This window comes from Eschrichtius robustus, chromosome 15 (genome assembly GCF_028021215.1).
Source record: "Eschrichtius robustus isolate mEscRob2 chromosome 15, mEscRob2.pri, whole genome shotgun sequence".
Lineage (NCBI taxonomy): Eukaryota > Metazoa > Chordata > Mammalia > Artiodactyla > Eschrichtiidae > Eschrichtius > Eschrichtius robustus.
Genome location: NC_090838.1, coordinates 934,311 through 960,067, shown reverse-complemented (window position 1 = coordinate 960,067; position 25,757 = coordinate 934,311). Strand labels below are relative to the sequence as shown.

The 25,757-nt window shown below is 57.8% G+C and overlaps 1 protein-coding gene across 2 annotated transcripts in view; it reads left to right on the top strand.

Annotated features, from left to right (window-relative positions):
* The first annotated feature begins 3,901 nt into the window (after positions 1–3,901).
* PXDN (peroxidasin) overlaps positions 3,902–25,757 on the top strand; it is a 65,878-nt gene continuing 44,022 nt past the window's right edge. The window contains exon 1 of one of the 2 annotated variants that reach the window (XM_068564608.1): positions 3,902–4,207. In XM_068564608.1, the coding sequence (XP_068420709.1) occupies positions 4,008–4,207 (200 nt within the window). In that variant the 5' untranslated portion in view covers positions 3,902–4,007. The remainder of the gene's footprint in view (positions 4,208–25,757) is intronic. The other variant, XM_068564607.1, reaches the window with a different exon arrangement.

Sequence of the window (25,757 nt, the reverse complement as noted above, 5' to 3'; positions counted from 1 at the left end):
CCTGGCCTCTGGAACTGTGGGAGAACAGGTTTCTGCTGGTCACGGCACCCGAGTGTGATGCTTTGTGGCAGCAGCCCCAAAACGGGCTCTTGGAGTTACACCCAGCTCAGCCGGGGGCCCCGCTCCCCTGGGCTGCCAGCGAGTGGGCGGGCGCAGGGCAGGGAGATGCAGGCCGAGGCCCTTGGGACTGGGGGGAGGGGGGCTGCCCCAGGCACAGCCAGGTCCTCAGGGGTGACTCACCGTCTGGGAATGGCCCCTAGGCCTCCAGACTGGGGGCCACCCAGACCCGGAAAGCCTCCCCAGCAAGGAGAACACTCACCCTGGCGTGGCTGACGGTTCCCAGGCAGGCACCCCCGACAGCCCTCGCTCAGTCCTCACAACAGCCTGCGTTTGGAGTAGGAACTGGTCTTCTCCTGTTACAGACGGGAAACCAAGGCCCAGAGAGGGCGAGAAAGTCGCCAGGAGTCCCAGAGCTGGGGAGACTGCCTCCCAGCTTGTCTTGTTCCAAACCCCACGTTCTCTTCCTCATAAATCCTCGCAGAGGCAGATGCGGAGACAGACTGGTAGCCAGGAGCAATGTCACTCCGGAAGACGTGGCAGAAAATGCGGACCGTCCTGTCCTTGGGGGACCCCGTGGCACCAAGGAGGGGACGCAGGTGTCTCCTCAGCAGAGCCCGATGCACAAGGGGCTCTCGGGGTGAGGACAGCGACCGAGCAGGGGAGACACTGGCCATCGATCGCCTGAGGCCCAGGAAGCCCTGCGGTCTGAGGGCTGACTCCTGTCTGCAGCTGCGGGCGGCATCAGGAGGGGCAGAGTGCCCGGCATCTCCGGGAGCGCGGCCCTGTAGCCCTCGCAGCCCTAGCAGGTCTCCGGAGAAGGTCGGCAGCCACTGGGGGGCGGCAGGGGGTGCGTGCAGGGGCCCAGTGACGTCTGGGAGGGTCCCCAACCCCGTCCAGTGCGGTAGGTGAGGCTCGCAGCATCCTGTCCCCTCCCCCCCCCCTCCCTGGGTGAGTGACAGGTCCTGGGACATGTTACCCTCTCCGCTGAGCATTGGTTCTTTCTTCTGCAAAATGAGGATAGTAACACTTCCTCAGGAATGTCTCGAGGCTCAGGTGTCTGTGCACGGCGCTGTGAGCAGGCCCTGCCTCGGAGAGAGCCTGTGTTCAGACACCGGGAGGATGGATCTCCTGTCCCCACGGCTGCCTGATCCACTGGAGAGCTCAGCGGTACTGTTCACAGAAGGCAGACAATCGCGGTAATCTTGGCTCCTTTGTATGCACATCTGAACAACTAGAGCTTGTCAACCAGCACAATCACACCTGAAAGGGCTGTTTGCTGTAGGACAGATAACAGGATTGCGGGCAATGAGGTTTGGAGACTAGTCATCAGAGGGAAATGGGAAGAGTCACCAGGGCCTTGGGCAACAGAAAACTTGCATGGCTTTGGTGTCTGCACGTGATTCCCCAGGAAGGTTGAGTTCCTGGAGGTGTGAGGCCTCCGTGGGCCTCTAGAGGGCAGATGCAGGAGTTGCTGCACAAAAGGTGCGGCAAGCACACTGGGCTCCATGTAAGAGCTTCGTTACTAAACATGAATCCCTTCGGGCCTGAGCATCAGTCATCGCACTGGCCGCTGCTGCCACGCATCCATCCAGAGTTCTGCAGATGGCTGTGTACCCGACAGACGTGCTCAGGGAGGCAGCACAACGGATGGATGGAGGGATGGATGGAAGGGTGGTGGGTGGATGGATGGGTGGATAGAGGGATGGAGGGATGGAAGGAAAGATGGAAGGAAGGAAGGGAGGGAGGGAGGGAGAGAGGGAGGGAGGGAGGGAGACAGGAGGCAGGGAGGAAGGGAAGGTGGGAAGGATGGAAGGAGGAAAGGTGGGAGGAGGGAGGGATAGACAGATTTTAAGGAAGTGGCTCATGCACTTGTGGGCACTGGCAGGTCCTACATTTTACAGGCAGGTCAGGAGACTAGAAGCTCAGGCAGGAGTGGATGCTGAGGTCTTGCAATAGCACTTCTTCTCCAGGAAGCCTCAGTTTCTACTCTAAAGACCTTAAACGGAGTGGATGAGGCTCACGCACACTGTGGAGGGAACTCCTCTTTGTTGAAGTTCACCAATGTCAATGTCATCTACAAAATACCTTCAGCACAACACCTGGATTAGTGGTTGATCAAATCACGGGGTGTGACAGCCCAGCAGACTGGACACATAAAATTAGCCGCAGCTGGTGCTGAACTGGAAAGACAGGGTAAGACTGTGTGCTGCTCAGGACGCCTGCGCCTGGGGTGGCAGAGGTTGAGGTGGTGGGTGAAATTTGATCTTTACCCACTGACACTGGAGAGGTCCAGAGACATTCGGATGGGGGGGTGGGCAGGGTCAAAGCAGTGGCGCCTTCTCTGCCTGCTGCAGGGAGGATGGACCTGGTAGACCGGTGGGGGGTGGCGTCTTGGCGGTGGTCCAGGGCGATGGCCAGGGCCAGGACCGTCAGCGGTTATGGGAGGGAAGATGGAGGAACAGTAATCGACTGAGCCACTAGGAGCAACTGGAATCCACAGGGTTCCTCAACTCCCTACATGTGGGTGAGCACCAAACAGGCCACTTCTGGGTTGGAGGGTCTGAGAAAGCAGTTTGGAGGATCACATCAGCGATCCAGAAGAAAACAGACATCTTTCAGGGAAAGTAAGGCTTTGGGTTTCTGCATTGAAGTTTGAAATTCTTGTGGGGCAAGCAGGCAGCACTTGTAAAGGAGTGTGGAGCCCTGGGGGGATTTGTGACTGGTTAGTACGGGACCCCTGGCTGGCATGGTCCTGGTCGCTGGAGGACTGGGAAGGCTTCTCCCTGTGGTAACAGGGATGACAGCTTCCGTGACAAACGTGCAGCATCTGGAGGGGCCTGAGCCGGACCCCAGCACAGCTGCCTGCAGGTGCAGACCCTGGGAAGCATGCAGGTACAGGAGGTTACTGACACAGCAGCGGGCGAGCGCCCCGTCACCCCAGTCCCGCCGCAGCATGCGTGAGGTAGAGCGCCCCGCTGGTCACACGACAGTGTGGAGGTCAGAACAGACCCAGGCTCCTCTCTGACGCTGGGATTTGGTGATCATGTGTCCTTGGACACAGGACAGCCTGGACTTCCTCAACTGTAACACGCAGAGCCTGGATCCTGGCAAGTGAAGTGTTAGAATGGGGCTGCAGGCAGACGGAAGAACGTGGGACTGCCTCCCTTCCTTCCCACGGACCCCTGTGTCTTCTGGTGGTTCCAGGCAAGGCCCCCTTGGGGGAGGCCCGGTGGGGTTCTCCCGGGTGTAGCCACAAAGGAGGAAACTAAAGGACACTGAGCGTCCGCCTGGCCAAGCCCTGCGCCCAGGCCTCTACGCAAACGTTTTCTGCGCTCCCATCGGTGCCCTGGGGTCAGCAGTGCCCAGGCCGTGGGTGCTTAACAGGCCTCACGGGCTCAGACCCCTGGCTCCGATCCTGCTGCAGCGGGTGTGTGTACATGTCAGACAGAGACAGAGAGACACGCGGAGGGGGAGGGGGCGAGAGAGAGAGAGAGAGAGGGAGGGAGACTGAGAGACAGAGACAGAGAGAGAGCGAGGAGAGCTCCAGCAAGCGCTTGGAATCGTGCCTGCAGCTTGCTAAGCACTGCGAACGTGTGTTATAAAACAACCCCCACCCCTACTGCACATGTGGAAACGGCGGCTGGGCGAGGCGGAGCAACTTGGCCGAGGCCTCCGGTCGTGGGCGCAGACCTGGGAATGGAACCCGCGGGCCCAACCTGAGCTCCGCACCCGGGGCAGCGCCGCGGCCCGACGCCCGGCGGGAGGTCCTCGCCCCGCCCCGGCCCTTGGGGAGGAGGGGGCGGGCGGGGAGGAGCCGCGCGCATGTGCACAGCTGGCGCCCCCCGCCCCCCGCGCGCAGCTGGGACGTGGGCCGCAGGCGGCGGCGGTGGACACGCCGGGCCCTCGCGGTCGGTCGCACAGTCCGAGCGTCCCGCGCGCCGTGGGCCATGGCCGTGCGCGCCGCGCGCCCCGCGCGCCCCTGCTTGCTGGCGCTCGTGCTGTGCTCGTGCTGGGGGGCACTGGCCGCGGTCGCCCCCAAGCCGGGCAACGGGTGTCCGAGCCGCTGCCTGTGCTTCCGCACCACGGTGCGCTGCATGCATCTTCTGCTGGAGGCCGTGCCCGCCGTGGCGCCGCAGACCTCCATCCTGTGAGTCCGGCGGGGCGCGGGGGACCTGGGCGCGCGGGGCGGCCGGGGGCCGGGGGGAGGGTCGCGCGGCGGCGCCTTTGTCCTCCGTGGCGGGGCGGGGGGCGGACCTGAGCGCAGCGCGCGCCGCCTCCGGAGCCGCCTTTGTTCGGAGCTCGGCATCCCCGAGGGACGGGAAAGTTGTCGGCACCCGCCGGGGAAAGCCCCCCGCCCTGCCCGGCCCGGTGCTGCTGGCTCCCCTCCTCCGCTCGCCTTCCTCCCGCTCCCGCCCCTCTCCGGTCCCCTCTTCTCCCGGGGCCCGGCTTCCCCCTCCTCCCGCTTCCTCTCCTCCCCCTTCCTTTCCCCTCCCCCTCTTCCCCCCTCCTTCTACTCGGCGGTTCCCGCTCCCCGTTTTCCCCTCCTCCCTGAGCGCGGCACCCCTGTCCCGGCTCTGGGGGCGGGGGAGGGGCCCTCCCTGGCGCACCCTCCGTGACCTCACGTCCCCGCATCTGCTGGGGCGCCGAGAGCCTCCTGCCCGGGTTGTCCCGGGGCCCGTGGGGCGCACGGTTCTCTGGGGCTTTCTCCGCGCCGTGAGCTAGCCTGGCCGAGTTCTGGGAGGCGCCGCGGTGCGGGTCCCCGAGTTGCGGGGCAGCGCGGGCGGCCCGGGGGTGGATACAGTCGGGGTCCGAGCGGGTTTGCGCCCGGGGCACGTCCCCGCCCTCATCTCCAGCCGGGGCGCGCCCAGGTGGTGCCATCGGAGACCCGGCGCTCCGGCTGGCAGGACGTATCGCGCCCTCGCCGGCCGACCCCCGCCCTCCCTAGAGGATCCCGGCCCCGGATGCCGCAGAGTCGCTGCAGGCCTGTTTGGATGCGCCTCTGATGAGAAATTTTCAAAATCTGTAAAGGCAGCCTGCGTTTCAGGCGCTGACTGTATTCAGCGTCCCACAGCTGCCCTTCTGAATGCCAAAAATAGTTTCCACTTTTCTTGGCCGAGCCAGAGTACTTTGGCACCATGAAGAGCCTGCAAAAGTTGTAAAATTTTGAGTGAACTATTCAGGAAGTGGGCGGTCAGTGTTCCTACTTTTAAAACAAAGTACACGGACAGACCATTCTGCTAGTGGTCGCCGGCTGTGCTGGCAGCTTCCTGCGGGCCCTTGGCGGGACTCTCCGCGCAGCCTGGAAACTGTCCCTCCGAGAGAGACAGACACGGGCTTCCTTCCCGTGCGGAGGGCCGGCCAGCGGGGCGAGGCAGCGAGCAGGAGGGCATCAGGCTCTGAGGAGAGGGACCGTGACAGGCCAAGTGAGGGTGTTCTGGAGAGCCAGTCATGTCATTCTTCAGTGAGTCAGTGGAAAAAGCCTGGACCCTGAAGCCATTTTTCACATCTGGCCAAAGTCTAATACTCGTACTGTGCTTTGCCCTCACATCTTAATGGCTTTTTAAAAAGAACAATATTTTAAAATGTGACGGTTGTAGAACAGAAATGGAGCCAGCAGCCTCCTGCGGGTGGTGAGATTCTCCACGGAACCTCATAGGGTTTTGTAAAACAGCTGAGGGTAGGAAGGGAAAGTGACCTAATAAATAGGTAACCCTGGAGAGTTCCAGAAATCCTTCTGCTTTATGCTTCTGTGGGGTTTTGTAGTTTTCAAAGATGTTTTGAAATGACCTTGCGTGGTCTCGTTGATTCTGTGAGGGGGCAGGGTGTGCTAAGCTGACCAGATCCCTCACAGAACCAAGCGGATTATCGCTGACATGGACACACACCCAGCTGACAGCTGCGTAGACACAGGCACAGGGGGTGGAAGCTCCCATCGCTGCCAGTGTAGACCTGGGACAGGGGAAGAACTGAGTCCTGGTGGGAGGGGGTCCAGCTGGGGGCCCCGAACTGGGGACGCAGAGGCGGGCGGTGATGATGAGAGAGACCAGCTCGGGGGCGCCATGTTGCCGCCTGTGGGCTCCGGGGTCCGGTCTGGCGCGTTCCTGGGGGGCTGCTCCTTGGGGTGCAGTCATGTTACAAGTTACACTTGTGCAGAAACATTCAGTGTTCACTTTCAGCTTTTCTCCCAGGTCTCTGCTCTCATGCATCTGCTGCTGTTTTCTATTTTTAAAAAATTATTTGGTGGCAACTGGGGACTTAAAAGATGTGAGGGTAAGTGAAGACCCTGGCCCCAGACCTAACTGCGCCGTCCAGCCATCACTTCATCCCTTTGCTTTTGGGACCCTCCCCTCTCCCACCTCCCCTCGGCCCCCCCAGAAAGACTGAATGGGAATTGCTGGGCATATCAGACTGGTCTCCTGCTCAGGGTGTTTCAGGGTGTGTCCAGGTGGGGCCCGAGAGTGGCCTGTTTTGCCTCGTGGTTGGGCTTCAGAAATGATGGTCCGAGAGTGTCCTGTGATTCCGGTTTGACCCTGGAGAGTAGAAAGTGGTGTTGTAGCCGCCCTAGGATCTGGAGTCCTCGGGCTTTGGTGCTGCAGCTGGTCCCTTCACCATCGGGTGTGGTACTCAGTTCAGCTCAGCGTTTGTAGAAATACTTGTTTAGTTTTTGAGTATTTTACTCTGCTCAGCACTACAGGAGACGTTTGTCATGGTGATGATGAAACAGCTAGCGCTAAAACCTAAGCAGTGTGCCCTCTTTACTTGGCCCGCTTCCCGTCCTCCCCTCCGCCGGGACCTCTCGGGGACGACACATTCTACACCTCCCGAGACACATTCTTCACCTCCCGCCTCGCGAGTCTTCACGAGCCCTCCGTGCCCCACCCCCGGCCCCGTCCTTCTCTCCGTGGCCTCGTCTGTGCGGTCGTGGGGTCACCTCCTTAAAGCTGGCTCCCACCCCACGGTCCAGGCCGCTCCAAAGCCGCTGTCCATGTGACAGGAAGCCCTGGCCTCGGAGGGCACCCAGGGCCGGGGGCTGGCGAGAGCTCCTCCCCTGGGGTCGTGGTCAGCCTGCCAGGCAGCTGTCCCCACATCCCTCGACGTCTGTGTTTGGGCCTGGGCCAGCTTCCGGTTCCTGCCTCTCGGGGTCCCGGGTCCACTGGGGTGCTGGGGAGGGAGGCCCTGCGGCACTGTGACGAGGGCAACTGGCCGTCCAGGCGTGCCTGGCCGAGGGGGGCTGCGGGAGGCCAGCCCTGGGCGCCATCGCCTCTGGTGATCTGGGCGAGTGGCCGCCCGTCTTTGGGGTGATACCCGTACTCGGAGAAGGTCCTGGTGCTCCCTGGGGACTAGCCCCCCAAGGCACAGCTTCTCCCCTTACCAGCCTCCACTGGAGTTCCTGGAAGCTGGCCGACGCGAGGATCTAACTTCCCACCGCTTCCCTGTGCGCCCAGGTGAGGTCTCTGGCCTACAGGTGGCCGGAGGGAGGGAGCGTTCCCGGGTCAGGAGGTGGGCGGGCTGTCTAGCTGCACCGTTCACGTCCCCCTCCCCTGTCTTTCTGGGGTTCAGGGAGTTCCCTCGCTCCCGCCACCCATCCTGCGGGGACACGTTCGGCCCCCAGGGAGGACTGGCCTCTCCTCCCCTGGGTGAGGCTTCACCAGGTCAGCAAAGCAGCCTCTGGCTGTCGGTCTCTTCAGGACACCCGTGCAGGCCGGGACAACAGGCTTTTAGCTGAAGCCTGTGGCTTAACCTGAAGCAGATTTCTGCTTTTAGACTTCTTGTTGGGATGAAGTCAGAGTCTTCATTCTCACAGCTCAGAGGGACATTTTTCGAGTATCTGAATGTTGGTAATTTATTTTTCCAAAATGGTGGTGACCATTTGGCGGCGTCCCGAGCCCACAGCTTTGCCAACGCCCAGCGTGCTGTGTGCAGAGAGGAGACCTCGGTGACCCGAGGAAGCTTCCAGAGGCCACCTGGGATGCTGTGTGTGACGTCGGCCATCAGGGAGTGGTCCTGGGTCCGTGCTCAGTTTGGACACAACTTTACATTTGAAAACATGCCTTTGGAAGCTGCATCTGGAAAAACTTCCTTGGAAACGGCAGCAGGGCAGCTAGAAGGCCCCCCCCTCCTCTGTGTTATTAGCGAGGCAAGGAAATCGTTGTAAAAAAGAAAGCTCATCGGGCCCTGTGACTCCGAATCCGGGGGTAGCTCCGGCTTCGTCCGGGGTGTGGACACTGCAGCCTGGACGTGGTCTCCTCCCCTCTGTGCGTCCCCGGCCGCCTCCTCAGTCCTATGACTCAGCTTCCCTGCCTGGTGACGCCCGGCAGCTGTCGGCTTCCCGTCCGATGGCCTGAGTGCAGGAGATGAGTCTCGGTCACAAGCACGAGTTGTGGGAATCGTGTGAACAGACCCGCTGTCTGTCCCCAGCACCCTGGGCGGCGGGCGGTCATGCCCACCAGGCCTGGGCCTGGCGGCTCCTGGAGCTAAGGACAGGACCTGCCCTGCCCGAGGACTCTGGCCTGGAAGCGGGGGAGGGCTCCTTGCCTGGGGGAAGGCGGGCATTTTATTAGAAGAGGTGGCGGGGGGCAGGCTGGAGAGAGCTGTCCACTGCACCCGTGACAGGCGCCACGGTCAGGTGTCAACAGAACAGCGACAGAATCCCAGTCTCCGGAGCTGGGCCCGTCATCCGTTTGACGGATGGGTGAGCGCTGGAAGGTCCGTGCGCATGTGCTGGTTCCCGCTGGCTGAGTAGGAGGTTCTGTCTTGTTGGCTGGAGATGCCGGGCTCTTTCCTGGGCACTTGCCAACAGGAAGAAACTGGAGTAGGTGCCGTGGTGAGGGAATGGGGGCCTCGGGGTCCCGGCCGAGCTCTGAGGGCAGCGCCCAGGGCTGGAGTTGGGCCCGGCCTCCCGTCTCGCTCCACCGTGTGCACTGGCGGGGCGCTGCCGGCCTTCAGTGCCCGAGACGTCAGGTCTCTCAACTTAGCGTCCGGGTTTAACGAGCATTTGAATTGTGACAGTTTCATGTGCTTTTGGGGGTACACAAGAAAATGCGGTTTGTTTACAAATACAGTTTTGGGTGAATTCAATTTAAAAGCAGTTAAACATCACTGAATTTGATGCTTAAATAGTCAATTTGGACGTTTCGTGTGTTAGTATATGTCTCTGCTGGCCAGTAGCTCCCTGGGGTCGGCCTTGGACTTGAACTGGTAACTACGTGTCTCGTGTAGCACCTGCACAAAACTCAGCCCTCGTGTGTCAGTGGGTGAGGGAGTGCTTTTTGGTGTTTAAAATATCATCGATAACTGAGGATCTTGCTAAATGGGTCAGCCCAGTGGTTCATGTTTTCTTTATCTTGAAGTTAATTTTGAAAAATAGAAGTCACACCTGCTCCTCTCCTGGTCCCTTGGTTTCTCTTCAGATGGTACCAGCCCACAGAAAGCTTAGGCACATCCCGAGGTAGCTCAGTCCAACGATGACTCATGTGACTGAATCAAAACTGGCGAAAAATTTAAGTAAGAATGTGTTAGTTGTTTCAGGACTTAATTCTGGGCTCCCCCTTTCTTGGCTCGGGTACTGGGTCGGTTATCCCTGCTAATTTGATCAGTTTCTTTTTTTCTGGACACTGTTGCCTTTCTCTCCTTCTTAGCCACCTCAGGGGTAGGGAAGAGGGGACCAGACTGCAGAGAACTTCCCCCCCAGACCCTGGGTGGGCAGTGATCTGACGCTGTGTCCCCAGGGCTCTCCTTGACCTTGTGTGGTTTCCTTCCGCCTCCTTTGAAGGGTGGTTTGTTCAGACCTGGGTGCCCACTGGATAACCGGCTCATTGAGCAGAGAGATGGTGCCTGCCGGCGTCTGGATGCCCAGCCCCAGGGGGCCTGGGGCGGGTGGTTGGGGGGGTGCAGGCTGCTGTCACCCAGCCCACGGAGCTCAGAGGCCCACGAGCAGCCCCCAGCCTCGTCCCCTTCGGTTCTACGGTCAGGTCCGCGGTGGAAGCTTAAGCAGTGACGATTCCCTTTTCTGACCTCTGTCTGCATGAGTTTTCACTGAGGAAAACAAAAAGCCTTGTGGGGATTGCGTTGACAGGACAGCAGGCGTTCGTGTTCGCGGCACGCACGTGGGGGACTTTGCTGTGTCCGGTCTGTGCAGCCGTCGCCACAATCAGGATAATGAACTTCCTCACACGCCGGGTCCCCGCCCCTGGCAGCCCTTCCTCCCGAGTCCTGCCTCACTGGGCATGACTGCATCTGTGTTCACCAGGGGTTCTGGGCTTTGTTCTCCTTTCCTGGAATGTCTTTGTCTGGTTTGCGTATCAGGGTAGACCTTGCCTCCCAGAGTGAGTGTGAGGCGCTGCCTGGTCTCCAGTGTTTGGGGAGAGCAGGGGGGACGGGGCTTAGCGCTGCTTGAAGGTCTGGTCCAGCTTCCCGGGGAAGCCCCCGGGCTGGGCTAGGCTTCCTAGGAGGGTTTTAAACTGTGATCTCAAACTCTTCAGTAAACACAGGGCTGTTCGGGACAGTTTCTTCCTGAGTGAGCCCTGGGGGCTGGGAGCTTGGACAGCCATCCATCGTGAAGTTCCTCATTATCCTCCTAACGTCTGAAGATCTGCAGGGATGTCAGTTCTCTTGTTCCTGATGTCAGAAATGCGTGTCTTCTCTCTCGTTTTTTCCTGATCAGTCTGCCTAGAGGGTTTTCCGTTGTATCGATCTTTGCAAAAACCCAACTTTTGGATTCATTGATTTTCCTCTTTGGTTTTTCCTTTCTCTGCTTTGCTGAGCTCTGCTCTGATCTTTATCGCCCCCGCACGCACGGCTCCGCTGAGCGCCTGACGCTCCGGGGTCCCTGGCGTCCTCTCTCTGTCCCTGGAGCTCCAGCTGCCCTGTCTGCGTCCTTTGGGTTCTCGCTGTCCCCTGGGCAGCAACCGGGGGCGGTTCGGTGCTCACCCCCTTCGTTTTCACTCCCTCGGGGATCCTGTCCGTTGCTGACCCATGCACCGTATCCTGAAAACAGTTGTTTCATGTATTTTGTCAGCTTTTTGGTTGTTTCAGACCGGAGAGGAAGTCTGGCCCCTGTTATCCCATCTTTTTTTGTAATTTTGTAAGACCTTCATTAAATTCTTTTGCAACTTTATAACAGTGTGGCTTATAAAGAAAGTAACAAATAGAATAATGCTTTCACATGCCACAAGTCCTGATTTAAAAAAACTAAAAATTGTCCAACCCGCTGTTCTCCATTTGCCTTTGGAAGGCTGTTGTACTGGGCAGGGGAGTTTAACTGAAGCTGTGTAATAAATGGTCGCAGGGTCTCGGTGGATTAAAACGGTGTGAGTTCCTACTTCCCTCACACAGAATCCAGGGCGGATGTCCTTGCTGGGCAGCTGTCACTGGAGGCTCTGCTCTCAACCCGGGGCCTGCAGACCCTGGCCAGCAGGGCAGGGCAGTGGCCTGGGTGCTGGGCTGATCTGTGCGGGACATGCCACGCCCTTCACCCACCTGTGGCTGCGGCTGCTTCTGAGGACAAAGGCAGAGCTGGGTAGTTGTGACATGACAGTACATTTCCTGTCTGGCCCTTTAAGGTAACGGCGCTCTACTAGTGACCTGGGGACCCAGGCTCTGTCCACCCTGTAGCTCTGCTGTCCTGGTCCCTGGCCCTCAGGCTGTCAGGGAAGCGGAGGGGGGAGTGAGCAAGAGGAGGGTCCAGGGCTTCAACTGCCCCGAGGGGACACGTCAACTTGTGCTCACATTGCCTGGGGGGGCACCGGTCCCCTGTCCCCACCTGGTGCCTGGAGGGCTCTGGCACGTTGTTTAGGGCCTCCCCAGGAAGGGAAACCGCATTGGGAGTGTCGGACGTGCTGGACGGGCCATGCCTGGCTGCCGTGCTGCCTTCGCTGTGTCGTCTCCAGGCGCTGCCGTTGCATGTGGGCACCTCTGGCCCCTCACGTGCAGAGCAGAGCAGGCTGCGAGGTGTCGGCCTGGCTTCCCGTGTCCTGTGCCGTGTGGTGGTTCCCTGCTCCAGCCCCCGTTAGTTTAGGTCCCACTGTGAGCTGTAACAGGGACCATCACGGGTAAACAGAGGTTAAAAACTAGAATCTCCTTCTTCTAACAAGGATTTTGTTCATTCCTCCTCAACCGAGAGCTGCCCCGTGTAATTATCGTGGCAGGTGTTGAACAGCCTGTGGTGGCGACCCGTAGATCACAGCCGGGTTTCTTAGAAGCCAAGCGCTTGACTCAAGATTTTCTGCCAGGACGAGGCATATTTGGGTTTGCGCTGGGTTTTTGGAGATTTGCAGCTGCCGTCCCTCAGGCCCTGCAGGCGCGGCTGCGAGCAGGAGGCGGTGGACCCTGCCCCTCACCCGCTCCCGTGCCCCGTCCTGTTTACTCTTCTTTTACAACATAGTTTTAAATATTTTTACGCAAGCTGTACATGTTCATGGTAGAAAAATGTGAAAATACAAATAAAAACGCCATAATAAATGACGCACTTTTCTATTATTAGAGGAAACTGTTAGCCTGCCGGGCTTTCCCTCAGATACACAAACGGTCATGCGAGTGCACATGGACACGGACTCACTGGGGTGTCTGTGTGTCTGTCCGCGTCCGCAGCTCTGTCTGTCCATCAGCGCCGTCTGCTGTGTTATCATCTATCGCCTGTGCATCTGTGGACCTATCTCTCTATCTCTGTGTCTATGTGTTGTCTCTCTGTATCTACCCACCTCCCTACCTGCCCGTCTGCCTGCTTCCAGACGTTAGAAGGGGACGTGTCCTGCTCTCTGTGCCCTCTGCACGCGATTAAGCCTGCCCGCCCACGGTAGCCGTGTGTCTGCAGTGGTTAGAGGTCTGCTCCATCATTGTTGATGGCCACATAGTATTTATTTTTTGGGATTGCCAACTTTATTGAATCAGATTCTCATCATGGGTCATTTCTTTGTTTCCACTTTTCTGCTAGTGTAAACCGTACCTCTGAATGCCTTTGTGTACATTTTTGGGATTATTCGCCTTGACTACGTGTCTGTAATCTGCAGGCTTGGTCTGCACCAGGGACGGGTCTGTGCGTTGTGGTCTTTTCCTGTTCCGTTTTCTTCCTAGACATCGTCCGTGTTTTCCCGAGGACAGGTGTCCCCCCTTCGCTCGGCATCGTTTGCCCACCTGCCGCAGAACTAACTCACCCACGCCAGGCCGAGGTGCATGCCCGCAGAGGGAGGTGGCTTGCGGGACGCGGGGCGCACGGCTCCGAGGGCGCCGCTCACACCTGACCGTGGAGACATGGCACGCGCACCTGTGCGCCCTCACTCGGTAGCCGCGCCTTGATGGTGGTCCCGGGTTTTCTCTCCGGAGGCTTTGATGTCAGCGCGTCCTGAGGACTGCGCCAGCTCCGGTGTGGGCCCCTCCCCAGGCTGCAGCGCAGCCTGGCTTATGTTGGGTTCCGGCCACCCCGTCTGTGGCCAGTTTCCTGTGTGGTCTCTGCCCTGTGGTTGGATGTCCCTGCTGGGCCCCGAGATCTGAGGTGGGAGGGGCTGGGAGAGCCCCAGCTCAGCACCGCCTCGGTCACCGGAGGCGAAGTTTAAGGTTGATTCTCGTTATTCGCGGGGTTGGTTCTACATAGTCTCTGCGAATTCTGAGTTAGTGACCCGGGACCCTTGCTTCCGAGAGACACAGGGTCAGGGTCCAGCCCGGCGCAGGTCACAGCGTTGCTGTCATCCAAAGATTGATGCACAACCCGGTCTTGTGAGCTTCTGTTTACAGAGGACTTACTTAACGTCTGTCGTTGGTGCATCAACGTGGAGCTCGGGGCAGCACAGACTCGTGCCTGGAGGAAGCTGATCCCACACACGTGTTTTCCCCGTGACCGGACAGCCTGTCGGCATCACACTCGGGGGCGATTTTAAACAGCAGAGTCACCAACAAAAGGCACAAAAATGCGAGCAACATGGCACCGAATAGACGCTGAAAAGGACACGAGTCCACATCCTCATCTCTGTGCCCGCCCTCGATGGTGACAGGGACACCGCAAGGATCGACTCTAGCAAGCGGGAAAATTCTCAGATCTGGAATCCGTGAGCGATGGGGCGGGACAGTGTCCTCCCGTGTTCCAGGTGGAGATGCTGTGACCTCAGGGCGCGGGGGTTCGGGAGGGGCCTCGTCGCGCTGCCTGCCCCGCAGAGCCCCCCTCGCTCACCCCAAACCTTCCTCGGAGTGGGGTCTCAGGCTTTACGTGGTAGGTTAAGAGCAGGGCAGTTCCCTCCAGAATAGCAGGACACTTCTAACCTTTAGCAGTCTCTACCTAATCTTCTCTGGGGAGAAAGTATCTTGCCTTTGAGGTTCTATCAAGTTCAAAGTCGTTAATTATTATTTGCGACATGCCAGGGGGAACCTCCTGCGTGGAGACGTTGCAGGCCAGGTGCCGGGCGTGGAAATGGACAAGGCTGCCTTCGGTTTGGCCGAGCTGTGGTCTCCTGGGCAGGGAGACGGAGCCAGTAAGAGCCACGGTGTTAATGACGGAGGCTGACCTTGTGGGAGATGGCCGTCCCACTGAGGGGGAAGGAGAGCTCGTCCAGTCAGGCTGCAGCTCAGGGTGTGGTCGGCCCCGGCCGGGGCGCTGCTTCCCAGCTTTCCCGATGTGCACCCCTGGGCAGGGTTCTCGCCCCTTGAAGCCTCGGTTTCCCACCTGCAGGGGCGTCCTGGGCATGAGGGCGGGGATGCACGTGTATCTCCTGACACAGCCTGCCTGATCGATGCTCTGCTGGGGAAGCTGTTCTTATCATCACGTCTGGGTTTATTGACCCTGTGGACGTGAACCAGAGGAGTCCAGAGGGAAGACAGGCAGCGGGAGAGAACTAGGACGCTGGGGCTCCTTTAATTGAAGCAGATACTTGCGATGCAAACAGGAAATACCACCAGGCTAGTTTTCAGTGCATATTAGATAGGCGTTCTCTCTCCCAGGCCAAACCCAAGTGTTTAAGAAACATCTAAACTCCCCTTGTGATGCAGCACCCAGAAGTTGCCTTTCATGGGACTCAGGAAACGCTCCGTAATTGTGAGTTCCTACCCTTCCCAACTTTTCTAAAATGCCATTCCTGCCAGATCTAATGTTAATTATTTGCTAGGAATTGAGGACGTGAATGGAAATTCAGAATTACTCTAAATAAATGAAAGGCTGGGATTGGTAAAGATGGGAAGATTTTGCCCCTGCAGTGTTTGGATTGATATGTTCCCTTTCTGTGGGGAAAAGTGAGGCCAACACAGCCCTCAGGCGGGAGATTTCTTTACTCAGAAAGAAATGAGATTGCAGACAAATGCGAGAGAGGGAGCCGGTCACCCGAGGAATGCGGGCTGCACTCGTCTGCAGCGCTGGTTAAATTTATGCTTCTTTTCCTGGTCACAGCTTCCTTTAGGGGAAGAGCCTAGATTAGGCTTGTCACTTCCTGGAGTGAAACAGTATTTCTAAAAATCCAGAACCAGCTAAGCAGCGCTTTAACTTTTAAAAATAGCAGTTAAAGTGGATGCAGTTAGTCATCGTTGTTACTTATTCGGACATGTGGGATGTTTGTATTGGCATGGCAATGGGTGGCCAAATATTAATCCTGAGCACTTGTTTTCTTGTGCATGTTATTTTGATGTGTAATTTTCTTAGGTCAATGCCTGTGTCACCCCTTCCATCCACTCACCCATGCATCTCTCCATCCATCCATCCATCCATCTTTCCATCTGTTCATCCATCTGTCCATCTGCCGTTCCATCCATCCATCCATCCATCAATCCATCCATCCATCTGCCCATCCATCCCTCCATCTGTCCGTCCATCCATTCATCCATTCATGCATCTATCCTTCCATAACCACCTATGCCTTCATCCATTCATCCATCCATCCATCCATCTGTCTGTCTGTTTGTCCCTCCCTCCGCCCCCCGCCCCTATCCTGGTGTCCTTGGTAAGTGGCAGGCACTGGTGCTGAGATGCGTAGACCCCACTGCCATGAGGCAGAATCTGTGGCATAGGCTGTGCGCCTCTATCCTGACGCAGATCTGTCCCCAATCCGTCCCACCCCCGTGGTTCAGGGGTGGGGTTGGAAGCCCAGCAAGGGGAGGGGGGTGGTTATAGAAAGGAGGTCGCCTGGGAAGAACTTTCTTAGACCCAAGCCTCTTTCCTCTTAAACTCAGAACGCACTGGCTTTAAAATCCAACTTCCTCGTTGTTTTCCCTAGTCTTAGAGAAGCCGCCTTCTCATTTTTCTGCGGTTTCTCAGAGTTCCGTGTCTAGCAGCCTTTCTCAGCTGGGTTGTGAGAGGAGGAAGCCCAACAGAAAATGATTGGAGTGATTATTTTCTCAGTTCTTTCAAGGACCCTGCTGGCCTAGTACCTGGGCGCTGGAGATAACCCAGTTCATTACATACGGTGGGCGCTGCATTAAGGCTTCTCGATTTCTCACTGGAGAAGGACTCTGAGACCATAGGAAATCTGGACATCAGGGCCCAGGGAGAGGACTGCGCCAGCATCCCTGCCAAGGAGAGGCCCGTGAGGCGGGTCAGGCTGGCAACGTGGGATCCCCTTAATGAAAGTGAAGAGGAAATTTCAGGAGGGACCGCCTCGGCTAAGGTCTACCTTTACTCCCTTCACAAGGTTCCATTTCGTGTCCCCTCCCCTCAGAACCTTTCCTGAGGATTCACCTCTGACCCATCCATTTTAAGTTCCTTGGGGTTTATTATTTGCCCCACACTTCTTTTGTCCTGGTTGATGAAACGATATCACTTACACCCTAGAAATGTGTTCTCATTTAGTAATTAACTTGGCTTGCGCGTCCCGTCTTCCTAAAAACTCAAGACCTGTGTATGTAGGAAGCTTCCTAGGTGAGATGATCCCGGAGCGTCTTGGTAGAGGGTAACTCTTTGGTATCAGTACTTGTTGATTCTGTTTTTGATCCATTTCCTGCGTGGTGGTAACTACAACGCATCCTGATTTGAGGCTGTTAGAAAAGCAGCAGGCAAAAGTCAATCTGTTTGGTAGAGCCTGAAATCTACTTCCTGGGCTTGGTTTCTGCTGGGTTCTGTGACTGTCCGCTTGCCAGTTGGCTAAGTCTTGGACGAGTGCCCAGTGGGATAACATGATTTATCCGTTTATTTTGCTGAACTCAAAGAGTAAGCTCTGTCTGTCTCTGTAAGAACAAACTCAGCCCGTTCAATTGTGTAAATTATAATATTTGTTGTAACAAGTAGGGTACATCTCAGCACGCCTGGGTGTCTGGGATGGTTAGTTTTATGTGTCCACTTGGCTGGGACACAGTGCCCAGATATTTGGTCAAACGTTATTCTAGAGGTTTCTGTGGAGGTGTTTTTAGAGGAGATGAACACTTAAGTCAGTAAGTAAGCAGATGGCCCTCCACAGCGCAGATGGGCCTCCTCCCATAGGTGGAAGGACTCAGGAGAAGAAAAGCAGGACGGCCCTGGGATCAGACGGCGGCCCTTCCCTGGGGGTCCATCCTGCAGGCTCACCTGCAAACTGTGGACTTGCCAGCCTCCACAATAAGTCTTTCCTTAACAGAAACCAATCTCAATCTCTCTCTCTACATGCGCACCCCCCCCCCACACACACACACACGTCCTGTTGGTTCTGTTTCTCCAGGGAACCCTGGCTGATGCCGTTCTGTGTCGAGTGTCGCGTGACCCTGGTTCTCTCAGCCATAGCTGGTTGGATCCAGGTGGACACCAGATCAAACACAGTCTCCACGTGCTGGCCGATTACTTGTGATCAGGCTTCAATCAGACAGGTGTCTCTCTGGGGAACAGGAACTAGAAAATACTAAGGGAATAAACAGCCAGCAGCGGAGCTGAGGCTGGCAGGCTGTGCTCTGAGGGTCCAGGGCAGCCATAAAAGCCCATTAGAGGCTCAGAGCTCCAAGGAAGCAGAGAGGGCAGAGGTGGGGCAGGGGGGTGGCTGGAGCACGGACACCTGGACACCTGGACACCTGGACGCCCGAAGGCACCCCTGGCCCGGGAGAGAGACTCTCAGAGAAGAGCCAGTGGGTGTGGCGCCTCTGTTACTGTTCGAGGCTGCAAGTTGTTGAATGAGTTTTTATTGCTTGAGCCCAAAACTTGATTACTTTGTTTAAAATTACATTCAACAAGGAAAGGAAAAAAACGATCTTTTAGTTATGTGCTATTATATAAGCGTGATCATTCATTTCAGATTTTTTAACACAGTAAGGAAAAGAAAAATACTTTGTATCCTGCATCCCGTAACCCTTGGGGCATAGAAACTTTGTCTCTTCCCAGGGCGTCCGTGGACTGACTTCTGTATTACTGATCTCCTGACCCTCCACGAGAATACCTGTGTGCCTGTGTGCACCCTGCCCTCCCTCCACCTGTCCCGTCTGCTTCTCCATCTGTGAGCTTTCCTCTGCGCCCAGATCACGTTGGTGACCCAGGGGTGGTGTCAGCGGGTCCCTGTGTGCCTCTCCCTGCTCACCCCGAGGTGGCCGTCTTCCAGGCACACGGTCTCCGTCCTGACTCACTGAGCATCTGGTTTCCAGGTGAGGCCACAGCACGGCTGTGGGCGGATGTCTGTGCCCGGCAGGTGGCAGGTCAGGGGCGGAGCCAGGACCGGGCGGCAGGTGGCAGCTGTGGACATGCTGGGCCGCCGGTGCCCGTCCTTTTAGTCCTAGCAGCCCTGCAGGGCGTGGGGTTGGGCTCAGCGCGCGTGGATGGTGCCTTGAGCGCGTGCGGAGCCAGGGAGAGACCAGACCCTTCAGCAGGTGCTTTGGCATCTCTTCTGGTGGTTCCCGATCTGCCCGTCCGGCCGGGCTGCTGTGCTAGTTCTGTGATTCCTTCTGCATGAGGCTCCGCTGTAAGGAGGACTTGCCCGTGTCAGCAGTGTCGCCGTCAGGTAGACGAGGCGCGTCTCCGGAGCTGGCCCGCGGGGTCTTCCCCGTGGTGTACGGCATCCCTCGTTCTTGCCAGTGTGGTTACCAGTCAGGAAAGCCGCTGAGACTGGTTGGATCCACCTGCCGGGGCTGAAAGTGGTTGTGCTGATCCGGGGGCGTCGGACCTGGGAACGTGCTGTGGACTCCTCGCTGGGTAGAGACCTGCTCTGGGATGGGCGGCGGGAGGGAAGTCTCACACGGCCGGGTTTCTAGACGTGGACTTGGGATGGCTTTGGCGCCCCAGAGAAATGCTGTGCTGAAACCACACAAGTCTTTCCAGCCGCACCTGCATCTTCACCAGGTGGAAACTGGGGCTTGCTGGGTGCTGCTCTGGTGTCTTCAGGTCACACTGATGGGGGCTGGTGGGGCTGTGCCTGGGGAAGGAGGGTCTCGGGGACACGCTTTTGGCGCGGAGGATGAGGCCCCAGGCCCCCCGTAGGCTGCCCAGGTGGGCTGTGTGGTTTCAGGCCAGTTAACTCCCTTCTCTGAATGTCTCCTCTGCGCGTGAGATGAAGGCTCACCGCGCACGCCAGCGGGAGGTGGCCTGTCCCTTTCCGGAGCTGCCGCGCACTCGGCCCACCTGTGACCTGTGCCCCCCCCCCCCACCCTGCCCGTTGCCGCCGCTCTGGTCCTGTCCCCGGCCCGTTTCCTGCTTCGCTGGTCTCAGTTCATGTGGTCCTCACAGGAGAGGTGGGGACATCTCCTTACCCTGCAGGTGAGCAAACCCAGGAAGGATCAGAGAAGTCAAGGCATTTGTCCAGGATTGCACAGCCAAGGAAGAGCAGAGCAGGGATTTGAATCTGGACCTGCCTGGTGCCAGACTCGGAAGCTGATTCACCTAGGCAGAGCAGCCCTCGGGGCGCCCTGGCCTGGAGGGGGTGTGTCTGTGGACACACGTGGGCACACGTGCACAGATTGCTCCCGTGTCCCACGCGAGACCCGGACGGCAGGCTTTCGGGGCCCCTTGGATGGGCGCAAGGCTCGCGGTGGCTGCTCAGGGTGAGACCAGCGCCCAGGCCCGTGTCTGCTCCCCTGCAGCCCCTCGGGCTTCCACGGGCTGGAGCGCGAAGCCGGGCTCGGTAGAGACCCCGAGACCCCTAGCAGGGGACGGGGAGCTGTGGTGTTGCAGAGACCCCGCCGCGCCGTGCCGTGTTCCTCCGGAGACGCGCTCACCTGCACCTGCTCTTGTTCTCCAGCAGAAGCGGGAGCTCGTTTCCCACGCCTGGGCCGGTTCTGCTGGTGTGGGCACTGCTTCCTGGGCTGTTTCTAATTAGAAGGGCGTCAGGCCGCTGTGTTTTCACTGACACGCTGAGCTGGACAGAATGGATTTCACGCTCGTCCAGGCTGTTTTGGCTCCTCGTTTGCTTGAGAGACAGAGGGGGGCCTTGTCCCCTAATTACACTGCTGTATTCGGCTTCGCCTCTGCACGGGGTCTTCCTGGGATGCAAGGAAATGGCCTTGGGAGGGAGAAGTCTTTGGTACACAGTTATGGCCATTTTTTGGTCTGGAAAGCAAGAAAAACACTGATTTCATTTTTTAAACAGCCATGGGAGAAGTTTGGGCGTTTTTCCCAGAGCACACAGCCTGCGGTGCGTGAACCAGTAGATACATTTCGTTCGTTTGTGAGGCGCTGCGGGGCGCGGGGAAGGCTTTACATTTGCATGTGGCCCGGAGCGATGCTCTTGACACGGAAGGCAATCCCCTGGGACGGTGGGCAGACACCTGCCTGACCGCACCCTCGTCCAGACCTGGGGCGAGGCCAGGAGCGGCCAGCGCCTGCTTTTGCTGTCCTGCGAACTCTGCGTTTTACATTTTTAAATAGTTGAAAACAGAAGAGTAGTGCTTCCTGATGTCGTAGTTTTTTGAGTTTCAAACCTCAGTGCTTGATCACAGCTGTGCATGGTCAGAGCAGGTCCCTTGCTTTGGCACCGCCCTCGGCTGCGTAGCCGTGACAACGGAGTGGAGAGGTTGCCATGGAGACCGCGTGGGCCCGAATCCCACCATCTTTCTGCCCGGCCTTTTAGGAGACAGGGGGCACTGCCTGGGCCCACGTGGCCGGTCTCGGAGCACAGCCAGGTGCGCCTTCCTCTGGTTCCTTCCCCGGTTCTGGGAGGGGAGGGACGGGATCTGGGCTGGAGTTGGGCCCTCGAGTGCTCCCTGGGGGCCCAGCGATGGTGACACCAAGGAGATTCTTAACAATTGACCCAGCGGTCCGAGTGCAGTGGCAAGGCGATGAGCCGGATGGTCCTCAATGAGCAGCGTCCTCCCTGCTGACTCCTGGCGGGCTGGAGAGGTTGCAGGGGCAGAGCATCTCTTGAACGCTTTTTGCTGAGGGCAGTTCCCAGAGCACCCCCCCCCCAGCACTGAACTGCCCTCGGTGGTCAGGAGCAGTGACGCAGTGGTGTTTTCAGGGTGACGGACACGTTGGCTGTCCCGTGGTCTGTGCAGGCCACCAGGTGGAAACCAGGGTCCTGTCTGAGGTCGGAGCTCACTTCTCACTCCCAGTTGCCCAAACACTCTAAGCTCTTCCTCACTTCTCTTTTTAGCTGTACAAAACCTACAAAACCAGAACCGGAGTACAAACTGTACAAACTGTACAAAACCAGAACCGGAGTACAAACTGTACAAACTGTACAAAACCAGAACCGGAGTAAACGCTTTTCCATGTGTGCTTCCTTTGAATGAATCAATACCTTGGTTTATTTCCCAAAGTCCGTTTTCTTTTGAAGTAGTTTTCTGTCCTGGGCTTTGAACCATTCAGTGTTTTAAAAATTCTCTATCAGGAGAAAACAATGGCTTTTTTTTTTTGCCTCCCCGTTTTCTCTTTATTCGTACACATGACTCAGTGAACCAGACTTTACCGAGTTGGTCAGAAGGTTGTGGAAGAGTTGACCTAATTCAGGTCCCGCCTTCAGGACGCTGAGCTGGGGAGGCGGGCTGAGGGCCCAGCATAGTTTGGACGCTGCTGCCCCTTGGAGTGCGTCCCCCGCCCTCCCCGTGTGAAGGGCTGCCAACCCCCGAGCCGTGTTTTAGTCCCCCCCCCCACGAGTGGGAGGCGGCCGCGCAGGAGGACCCGTTGGCCCGGAGACGGCGGCAGCTCAGGGCCCGTCTAGGGTCCGTCCGTCAGCAGCCCTGAGGGAGCCCCTCCGAGCAGGTTCCATGCTCTCGAGTCAAGAGGTGGGTCCCTGGTTCCATGTGCTTAAATCCTGGAAGGGGAGACGACAAAAAAATGAAACACTTAGCAAATTGTGTCCCAAGCACCCACGTCCGTCCTCTGTCCGTGTGGCCTTTTTCTGGGATCTGAGGTTCTGGATGAAGAGTGGACACAGCAGGAAATTCAGAGCTGTTCCTGGAGAATAAAGGACTCGCCCCTTGGTCACCCCCGGCTCCGCCGTCACCCAGGGGCCTGCACGTTACCCACCTCCTGGGAGGGCTCCAGAGGGAAGTCCTCTAGGTGATGGTCAGCAGAGACCCCGACGCCCGCTCCCCTCGACGGGAGTGCCAGCCCTCGGGGGGGGGCATGATTCCGCCGGGGCCCCTCTCCCTGCACCCTGAGGCTCCTGTGTGGGGAGGGCCCGCGTGTTCTCTGGTGCCCTGGACATCATCCGAAGAAGCCAGGCTCGGAGTGCTGTCTGCACAACTGACCGCACAAGGGCCGCTCTGTCACCGATAAATACAGGAGCTTTCCTGGCAACTGGGCTTTGTTGCCACGTCGGACGACATGACGTTTTCTGTGTTTTACAGAAGTCCACAACACAGTGGGAGGAAAAAGCAGACCCCGCAACCTGGCCTTCTGCCGTGGTGGCGGGTCAAGCGCTGACCTCTGTGACTCTTCTGAGCTCGTCCCTTCAGGCGGCCTGTGGGTCACCTCGTGCCACGGCAAGAAGGACGAGGGGCAGAACCTGGGCAGCCAAGACTTTCTGGTCCCTGACGGCTCCACTCCTGAAAGTGAAGCGGTTTTTAATAGGTGTGGGGCTGAGGGTTGTGTCCTGGGGCCTCACAGGCAGCCAGGACGCGTGGTCACCCTGGGCCCTCGGGAGGGGTGGGCTGTCGCATTGTTGCAGTGGACGCTGGACCATCCGGTGTCCGAGAGCGCCCTGCACATGCAGAGACGGCGTGTCCAGGCCCTGGGCCCCGCTGGAGCAGGGCTGTCCCCTGTGATGGGTGCAAGTGCAGGTTCTGTCACTGTCCTTCGTCCAGAATGCCTGGCCCCGTGTGGCCTCTCCCCAACCTCTGACCAGGACCCACGTGCTCTTCACCATCAGACGCTGTTTTTTCCTTTGCTGACCTGCATTTCTGTTTCTGGTTTTTTGTTTTTGTTTTGTTTTTTAATTAATTAATTTTTTTATTTGGCTGCATCGGGTCGTAGTTGCGGCGTGTGGGCTTCTCTCTAGCTGTGGCACGCGGGCTCAGCAGTTGCGGCGCACGGGCTTAGTTGCCCCGCGGCATATGGGATCTTAGTTCCCCGATCATGTATCGAACCCGCGTCCCCTGCATTGGAAGGCGGATTCTTAACCGCTGGACCACCAGGGAAGCCCCTGTTTTGTTTTTTTTAAATATCAGTAATTTGAGTGAAGAAGGAGAGTGGGTGCCTATGACACCTGTAGGTGACACACTCCTGGGAGGATTAGTGAGTCCTTGATGCAAATCAGGGTCCAGGGAGGCCTCGGAGGCCGGAAGGATGCACTTGGATGGACAGGATGAAGTTCTATAACTGTTTGCCCAAATCACACGCTGAAGTCCTGCCATTGCGTACAGGGAGGGGGGAGCCCCCCCACGCAGAGCCAGTCATGAGACCTGTGCTCGGGAGGTACACCTACGTGCCCATTGTTTGTGAGGACCCTTGTGAGAAGCTTTGCCTGTGTCTTAGCATCGGTAAAGCTTCACTTCTCCCGGGCAGTGTGCCAAGGGCTCTTTGGAGCTGATGATCTTGTGCTTGATCAGGCTGTCTCTGCACTGGCGGCTGGGATACTCTGAGCCAGACCTGCATCCCGCCGCCAGCATCTGCTTCTCCATTTGTCCTGTTTCCTTTCCCCCTCGTTCCTTTAGCTACTTCTTCTATTGTTTTATGGGTACTTTTTCACGCTGCTCAAATTTTTTGTGAAAGGAGGAAGAAAGAGATGAAAACCAATAAAAATACATGTATCATAGTGTATCAACATTCTGTGATTTCTAGCCGTGACCCCTGTTTTTTCAAAGCTACTCAGTAAATACTGAATTGAGTTAAATTATATATATATATACACACATATATATTTTTAAATTTATTTTATATATTTATTTTGTCTGCGTTGGGTCTTCGTTGCTGTGCGCAGGCTTTCTCTAGTTGTGGCGAGCGGGGGCTACTCTTCGTTGCAGTGCGTGGGCTTCACACTGCGGTGGCTTCTCTTGTTGCAGAGCACGGGCTTCACTAGTTGCGGTACGCGGGCTCAGTAGTTGTGGCTCGCAGGCTCTAGAGCGCAGGCTCAGTAGTTGTGGCGCATGGGCTTAGCTGTTCCGCGGCATGTGGGATCTTCCCGGACCAGGGCTCGAACCCGTGTCTCCTGCATTGGCAGGCGGATTCTTAACCACTGAGCCACCAGGGAAGCCCTGAGTTAAATTATATTTTAAAAATCAGCAGCATCAGTACTAGATTTTGGGGGGAGACTAAAAGTGAGTCCTGTGGTTAAGTGTCATGAGCGTCGTTGAACCCAACTCTGCAGTGAAACGGGTGATGCCGGAAACGCCTGACCCATCACTTTCCTACCTGGAGACACAGGTCCCATCGAGGGAGTGACGTTCAGGCCTCTCTCTCCTTCCCGGGGCCTGGGGGTCAAGACAAGGGCATTGGTCCCTGAGCCCGCACGTCCCTTGGAGGAGAGGAGCACTGACCTTGGGGAGGTCCCCCTTTTAGGGGGAGCGGTGGGCAAGTATTAGGGTGACCGGAGGTGGCATTACCCATCCTTCAAGGCTGCTCCCTGCAGACACTGCTCTGGGGGCTGCCCGGAAAGAGGGGCGTCGGGCCTTGCATTCCTAGCGTAGCTGGCAGGAATAGGCAGGGTGAGGTCCGGTCCCACTGACATCTGCGCTGCTCAGACCCGGCCTGGGAGACCCCGTGCTTGGGCTCCGTGTTTATGACGGACGCACCGAGTCAGCCCTTAGGGATGTGGTTGGCAAGGGCTCTGGGTGCTTAGGCAGGTGGAGGTGAGCGTGGGAAGTGTGACGTGTGTGCCCGCCGCTGGGCCCTCAGGACTGTCACCGGACCGCCTGCTGTCACTACTCCTCCAGGCCCCTCCTGTCAGCAGTGGCTACACCTCTCAGCCTGGGGCCACCCCCGCCGACTCTGTCCCTCCCTGCCACTGTGCACAGCCTGCCCTTAACCTTCTCCTGCTCACAGGCTGCCCCACCCCCTGGCCTCTGGGGGGTCCTGCCCGCCTTGTCTGGACGGTGCAGTCGCCCTTGGGCTGCTTTGTCCCCTGTCTCCAGCCTCCTGGAGCCCTCGCTGCTCAGCGTCATGCTGGGAGCAGAGGATGAAAGGCAGTGCCCGGGTCTGGTTCCCGCAGGTCACGCGCTCCCGTGCGACATTGGGCAGATTCTGAGGCTGGGCTCCCACAGCGCGTGGCGTGTTTATGGAAGTGATGGGCACTTAGCAAGCTCAGAGATGTCAGCTGTCATGACGCCTGTTTATCCTTCGGCCCAGCCATGCCTTTCTAGGAATCGGTTCCGTGAATACCTCAGCGACAGTGTGAATTGATGGGTCCAGAGAGCCAGTCCCGGGTACGTCCATGACGGCTCGGAGCGGTCCTCCGAGGTGGCCCAAG